General features: G+C 64.8%; 1 protein-coding gene across 1 annotated transcript in view; it reads left to right on the forward strand.

Moving 5' to 3' along the window:
• Positions 1-318: 318 nt before the first annotated feature.
• LOC130585677 (nidogen-2-like) overlaps positions 319-7,416 on the forward strand; it is a 16,975-nt gene continuing 9,877 nt past the window's right edge. The window contains exons 1-6 of the mRNA XM_057386280.1: positions 319-653; positions 1,270-1,578; positions 4,872-5,104; positions 5,309-5,676; positions 6,259-6,408; positions 6,486-6,731. Of these exons, the coding sequence (XP_057242263.1) occupies positions 465-653; positions 1,270-1,578; positions 4,872-5,104; positions 5,309-5,676; positions 6,259-6,408; positions 6,486-6,731 (1,495 nt within the window). The 5' untranslated portion in view covers positions 319-464. The remainder of the gene's footprint in view (positions 654-1,269; positions 1,579-4,871; positions 5,105-5,308; positions 5,677-6,258; positions 6,409-6,485; positions 6,732-7,416) is intronic.

Genomic DNA, 7,416 nt, shown 5'->3' on the forward strand with positions numbered 1-7,416 from the left:
GAGGGAGCGAGGAGCGGCCAGAGCCTCCCGCCCACGCCGCGACCCCGGCCCCGACCCCGGCTGGACGCGGGCCCGGCCCCGGGGGCGTTGCGGGGAGGCGGGGGGGGATGCAGAGCTCCGGGGGGCCGCGGGGCACGGACAGGGGGTCCCGCTGTCCTTCTCGGGATGCCCCCTCGGGCTGTGGTACCCGGCTCCCCCCGCGATGCCGGTACCGGCCCGGGAGATGCGCGGGGATGCGGGAGGCGGGGACTGCAACCCGGGACGGATTTTTGGGGTAAAACCCGATTGGTCAGGGACGGGGACGGCCGCTGGTTGGCCACGCCCCTCTCCAGGCTACTCCCGTCCCGCTCCGCCGGCTCCGGTTCCCTCCGCCGGGCCGGGGTCGCCCCGTCCGGTCCGTCCCGCTCCTCTCGGCTCCGCTGCTCCGCTCAGGGCCGTCGGGGGTTCCCGTGGCCGGTGTCGGGATGCGGGCGGTGACGGCGGTGCTGGCGGCGGTGCTGGCGGTGGGGACAGCCCTGCCCCGCCCGGGGCTGCTCCCGCACGGCCCGGCCCGCGGCGATGCCCGGCTCCGGCCCGGGGACGACGAGAGTTCTCCGGGAGTGCTGCTCCGCCGCGCCCTGCGCCTCTACGGCCGCGCCGCCCGCCGCCTCTACGTGAGTCGCGGCTGCCCCCACTCCCCTCTCCTTTCCCCGGCCACCCTTCCTCCCTGCCCCGCTTCCTCCTCTCCATCATCTCCCTTTGCCCCTCCATCTTCACTCCGTCCATCTCTCCACCCTCTGTCCCTCCCTTCTTCCAGCCTTGTGTCTCTCCATCTTCCCACCCCTCTTCCCTCCATCCCTCTGTCCCACCACCCCTTTTCACCCCTCCATCTTTCCATCCTTCCTCCCTCTCCCCCTTCCTCCCCAGCCTTTCCACCCCCTCCTCCTCCTCCTCCCCGCCTCTCCATGCGCACCTTCGCTGTCCCCCCGCACGTGTTTTTTCTCCATCCACCCATTTTCCCCCTCTGCCCGGTGTCTGCAGCCCCCGAGGAACAAGAGGGCTTTCTCCTCCGCAGCTGTTCCCCCGCCAGCAGCGGCTGCAGCTGGGATGGCCCCTGAGCCGCAGCTCCCTGGGGGATGGAGAAGCCCGAGGTCTTTGTTTTCTGCCCGGCCGGATGGGGCCACGCGGCCGCAGGGCTCCACGGCGCCGACGAGGGGGGGACAACGCGCGGGGAGTGGCGGTGGTGGCACCTCCGCGGCTCCTGAGCATCCTGCGCCGTTCTCCCTGCAGGTGGGGACCAACGGGGTCATCTCCACCCAGGATTTCCCCAGGGAGACCCAGTACGTGGATGACGATTTCCCCACAGACTTCCCCGTCATCGCGCCCTTCCTGGCCGACCTCGACACCTCCGGGGACAGAGGGAACATCTATTACCGGCAGGATGACTCTCRGGATGTGCTGGACCGGGCTGTGGGATACATCCAGGCCGGCTTCCCCCRCTCTGCTGGCACCTTCGTGCCCACCAACGCTTTCATTGTCACCTGGGAGGATGTGGGTGCCTACCAGGAGCTCTCCCAGGACACCGAGCCCTCCACAAAGGTGAGGCTGATGGGCTGAGCTCGGGTGTCCATCCTTCATGGCACGGGAGGATGAGTTTTTCTCATAGGTGTGGAACCCAAAATGCTCAGTCCTTTCTGAGCAGATGGATGATGGCTCCATCCATCCATCCTTGGATGAGCAGCAGGAGGAACACGGAGCTTTTCCTCTCTGCTCAGAGTTGTGGCAGTGCTGGGGCTGTTGGGCAGAGGAGGTTTAGAGGTTGCTGGTACAAGGACATGGAGTGACAGGACACAGGGAATGGCTTCACATTGATTGGATCAGATGTTAGGAAGGAATTCTTGCCTGTGAGGGTGTACAGGGGCTGGGATGGAATTCCCAGAGAAGCTGTGGCTGYCCCTGGATCCCTGGCAGTGTCCAAGRCCAGGTTGGACAGGGCTTGGAGCAACCTGGGACAGTRAAAGGTGTCCCTGCCCATGGCAGGGGTGGAAYGAGATGAGTTTTAGGGTCCCTTCAACCCAAACYATTCCAGGCTTCTGGTTCTTWTCAGACAAAGYTTTCCAGYGCTGGTGGYTCTGGTTTTRTGGGCAGAGGGTGGCCAGGGGCAGCTGGGGCAGGTCTGGCTCAGGTCACCCATGGTGCTGGTGACCTTTCCTGGTGGCTCAGGGCCGCTCCATCCTCCTGCCCTGTGCTGGCACCAGAATTTGGAATTTCCACCGTGGGCTGATGTTGTGCCTGGAAAAGCAGCTCCAAGGTGGTCTGCCAGCTCAGAGGGGTGACCTGTGCTCTCCACCCACGGGCTGATAAGGCTCCTGCGTGGGTGGACTCCAGCRCTGCCTTTCCCTGTGAGCTGTGAGCTGTCACATCAGGCCGATGACGTGCTGAGGAGGTGACAGTGACGCTCTGCCAGCGCGTGGACTCCAATGAGCTCAACGTGACGAGCTGCACGAGGGGAGCTCTGCTGATGGATTCCCRGAGCTGTGCCATGGGTGATGGGCTCTGTCCCAAAGCCCAGCAGCAGCCACCAGGTCCCTGTGGGCCACCAGGAGCCACCCCCAGCTGTCCCCCCCGCTCCGGGGCCCTTCGGTAGCGCCGTGCTGAGAGGGAAGCCAAGCAAGGCAAGGAGCTGAGGTTTGGAAGGAAACAAGGCACATTTTTTCCTCTAATTTAAAACTTGGGAAAACAGCTGAGGAGATGCCATCAGGGGCCTCACAGCGACCTCGCCGCCATCGAAAACGCAGCCTCCTCTTCCTAATTGTGTTTTTTTTTCTCCTCTCTCTGAGAAGTTTGGATCAGGCTTTAAAATGGAACTGGTCTGATTTGGAAATGAGCAGCTCCAGGGAAAGCTCCATTCAAGACTCGCTGAAATGCAGCTTGTGTCTGTGCTTTGCTGAGCTCCCCCTTCGCCAAAGCTGCTACAAACTCCCCAAACCCCACCTTTTTTTTTTTTTTTTTTTTTTTTTTTCTGACCAAATGTGGCATTTATGGAAACGCTGCCCTCCTGCTGCTCAGAACCAGGACTGGCTCCAAAGTCTTTTCCCCCTGCTCTGGAAAGTCACTGCTAATCCCTTTTCAGGGTCAAAAGGARCAAACTGGTTAAGATGGGGAGTAGAGGGTCCCCAGACCCTGTTTTTGGGTGTCCTGCTGGGGTGGGAGCTCTGCCCGTGCTTTGGCAGCTCCGTGTCCCCTCCAGCTTGGGACACTCTCCTGCTCCCCGCAGTGAYGTTTTCCCGGGCTGCAGAGTGGGACAAGGCTTGACCCCGCGTCCGTAGGAGCAGAACTCGCCCTTTTGGGTGGAATTTGCCCTTTGCAGCTCTTTGCTGTGAGCAGTCGAGGGCTTTTCCCCCCGCCTTCCCTTCATCCCGCCGTGCCAGCACATCGATGTCACCCAGCGTGTCCCCCCTGGCCACCCACCACAAGGCACAACGAGCCCTGCAGCTGCTGCTGCTGCTGCGATTTGGCTGCGTGGGGGAGGAATCCAGCCCCGGGGGGAAGGGAGGGGRTTCTCCCGCCCCCCTCCAGCTTTTTGGCCGCCTTTTCGGGGTCTCTGAATGCCCGAGTGTGTGACAGGCACAACAAGGCTCTTTATGTCCCGCGGGGCTGCCAGGAAATCCAGCGATGCTCCGGGGGCCCTGCGCCCCAAAATCAGGGCGGGTGGAGCTGGGGGGGAGTCCCCGCCCTCCCTCCCGCTGCTGCCGGGGTGAAACCGGGAGTTTTAATCGTTTTTCCTTCGCTCGGGCTGTTTCCTGCAGCTCGGTGGGAAGGGCTGCTGCTCCCTGCTTTGGGGTTATTTGTCGGGGGAGCGGGAGCTGTGCGGGGTTGGTTTYGGTGTTTTTGGAGGGTGTGGATTCCCGGGAGGGCTCTGCTGGCTCCGGAGCCTCCCCGTCCGCCTGGCACGGCCCCAAGGCTCGCAGGGCTGGCAGGGCGGGCGGCCAGCGTGCCTATAGCGGGATGTATGGGAAGCTGGGAGCACAGGCGTGTTTTTTCCGGAGGAAACCGGGCTAAAATTGTTCTCAGGGACAGACAAGGGGGAGGTGCGGGTTTTCCTGCGGTGCCGRTGGGATGGAGCACGGGGGTGTCAGGGGGAGGATGGGAGCGAGGGGCTCCCAGGCATCAGTGCCAGCCCAGAGCAGGGGCTCCAGGCCCAGGGATGCTTCTGGGACACTTTGCACTGAGGAGAGGTCTGGCTGTGCTGTAGGGTCCTGGCAGGATGCTGAGCATCTCCCCAGGATGAGGTATTTGGGGTTTGGCTGGGCATGAGCAGCTCCAGCTCCTGCTCTGCCCCAGAAGGTCTCTGCAGGCTGATCCTGGAACGGTTTGGGTTGGAAGGGACCTTAAAGAACACCTTAAAGTTCCACCTCTGCCATGGGCTGGGACACCTTCCACTGTCCCAGGGTGCTCCAAGCCCTGTCCAGTCTGGCCTTGGGCACTGCCAGGGATCCAGGGGCAGCCACAGCTTCTCTGGGCACCCTGTGCCAGAGCTGCACCATCCTCACAGCCAAGAAATCCCAATTTCCAATATCCCATCCATCCCTGCCCTCTGGCAGTTTGAAGCCATTCCCTGTGTCCTGTCCCTCCATCCCTCGTCCCCAGTCCCTCTCCAGCTCTCTTGGAGTCCCTTCAGGCCCTGCAAGGGGCTCTGAGATCTCCCTGGAGCTTTCCCTTCTCCAGCTGAGCACCCCCAGCTCTCCCAGCCTGGCTCCATGAAGGTGCTCTCTGTTGGAGAACCCTTTTGGGGTGCTGGCACGCCCTGTGCTGTGTGTGGAGCCTCCTCTCACACCGCTGCTCCCCTTCCTTTCCTCCCTCCATGCCACCCTCACCTCTCCCTTTGGCAGCTCAACACCTTCCAGGCCGTCATCGCTTACAACGACGAGGACACCTACACCATCTTCCTGTACCCCAACGGCGGCCTCCAGTTCCTGGGGACACGCCCCAAGGAGTCCTACAACGTCCAGCTGGAGCTGCCAGCCAGGGTGGGCTTCAGCTGGGGGGACGGCGATGACCCCAAGAGGGACGGGCTGTTCCACAGCCTGGCCAGCAGCGAGCAGGCACTGAGGAACCTGGAGCGGTGCGTGGTGGCACTGGGGGCTCTGTGGGGTGGGCAGGGGGAGCAGGGGCACCTTCTCCCAGCTCTGGAGCCTTTTTGGGACTGGAAGAATTTTGGGGAATGCTGGGTGGTGGCAGGGGCTCAGCTCTACCGGTATTGGGGTCCTGCGGGGCGGTGCCACCTGCGGGATGGGTGCGATGATGTCCCCGTGTGCTGTGTCCACAGGGACAGCAACACGGGCATCCCCGGCGTGTGGGTGTTCCGCGTGGGCAGCGTGGAGCCCGTGGAGCCGGGGGGCGGCGAGAGAACCGCTCCAGAGCCCCCCAGAGCACCCCGAGAGCACCCCGACCCCGCTGGCCACAGCCGCCCCCTCGCCAGCCACGCGTCCATGGCACAGCGTTCCAGCCACGGGGCCAGCGCCCCGGTGCTCCTGGGCTTTGTCGCCGGCAGRAGGGACRCCCAGGAGCGGAGCCGCTGGCCRCARCCCGGCGGGGACGGTGGCKCCCGGCAGAGCTWCTCCGCCAACCCCTCCTCCTACAGCTCCGGCCAGCACGGCGTGGGCGTGGAGGAGGACGCGCATTTCAACCCCGACGGTGAGTGACGGTGAGGGACAGTGACCCGGCTGGGGTGATGGCCCCGTGGGGACAGTGACCGAGCGGGGCTGGCCGTGGTGGCTGCGAGTTCGCCCCGGTTCCCTTCCAGCTCCTCCTCCCGCCCCAGTTCCTCTTCCCGGGGGCTGCTGGAGCGGGACATCCCCGCCCTCCGGGATTGCTGATGGAAAAAGGGGGGAATTTTGGAGCACGGGAAGGGATGGGATGCTCAGGGGACAGGGCAYGAGGCCAGGGCTGGCTTCACTGCCATCCCCGCCACCGAGCCAGCTGTGCGGCCACCATGGCACGTGCCCGGGGGACCTGAGCCCTATCCCCGGCCAACTGTGTCCCAAAAATACCCTCGGGAATGTGATCTCCTGCCCTCTGTCAGATCTGCCTGAAATCAGGCAACAGGTTCCGAGCCCTCCACCGTCCCTCTCCATCCGTGTGACTCCCTTGGGAGCCACCACTGCCAGCTGGCCCCGTGTCCAGGCGGTGTCTTTGGGGCCGAGAGAACAAGGCACCCACCCGCCGTGAGGGGTGGCCTTGTCCCCGTGTCCCCAGCGCTCTCCCCTCGTCCCCCAGTGTTCACCTACAGCGCGGCCAGCAAAGAGACGTGTGCCCAGCACCACGGGCGCTGCTCCCCGCACGCCTTCTGCACTGACTATTCCTCCGGCTTCTGCTGCCACTGCCGGGCCACCTTCTATGGCAACGGGCGGCAGTGCCTGCCCGAAGGTACGCGGGGCGGGCGGCGGGGACGGGCAGCCCGTGCCTGGGCGGCCGCTGCCAGGGGTGCCCGTCTCCCCGCCCAGGGGCCGTGCATCGCCTCAACGGCAAGGTGAGCGGGAGCCTGAGGGTGGGAAGGGCGTCCGTCCGCTTCCAGGACGTGGACCTGCACGCCTACATCGTGGGCAGCGACGGCAGAGCCTACACGGCCATCAGCGGGGTGCCCCAGCCCGCCGCCCGCGCCCTGCTGCCCCTGCTGCCCGTCGGGGGGCTCTTCGCCTGGCTCTTCGCCCTGGAGGAGCCCGGAGCTGAGAATGGATTCAGCATCGCGGGTGAGCAGGGATTGGGGATGGGCTATCGATCTGAGGGGTGTGGCTCCTTGGGATGTGGCTCTTGGGGTGTGGCTCTTGGGGTGTGGTTCCTGGGGCGTGGCTCCTCGGGGTGTGGCTCCTCAGGGCATGGGTCCTGCAGGGTGTGGCTCCTTGGGATGTGGCTCTTGGGGTGTGGCTCCTCGGGGCGTGGCTCCTCAGGGCGTGGCTCCTCAGGGTGTGGCCCCTCAGGGCGTGGCTCTTCGGGGTGTGGCTCCTCAGGGTGTGGCTCCTGCAGGGTGTGGCTCTTGGGGGGTGGCTCCTTGAGGTGTGGCTCCTTGGGGTGAGGCTCCTCAGGGTGTGGCTCCTGGGGTGTGGCTCCTCAGGGTGTGGCTCCTCGGGATGTGGCTCCTCAGGGGTGTGGCTCCTCGGGGTGTGGCTCCTCGGGGCGTGGCTCCTTGGGATGTGGCTCCTCGGGGCGTGGCTCCTCAGGGTGTGGCTCTTGGGGGGTGGCTCCTCAGGGCGTGGCTCCTCAGGGTGTGGCTCCTCAGGGCATGGCTCCTCGGGGTGGGTGATGGGTATTTGGGGCACCTGCATGCTCTCCCAGCGTTCCCAGGATCATCTGGCTGCCACTCTCACTGTGAGTCTCCACAGCTGTGCTGCAGGAGCAGGAAGGGTCGCTTTGGGGTTGTTGTCCCTACAAATGGTG

This window comes from Malurus melanocephalus, unplaced genomic scaffold, assembly GCF_030028575.1.
Source record: "Malurus melanocephalus ecotype Western Australia unplaced genomic scaffold, MMel_1.1 scaffold_948, whole genome shotgun sequence".
NCBI classification, from domain to species: domain Eukaryota; kingdom Metazoa; phylum Chordata; class Aves; order Passeriformes; family Maluridae; genus Malurus; species Malurus melanocephalus.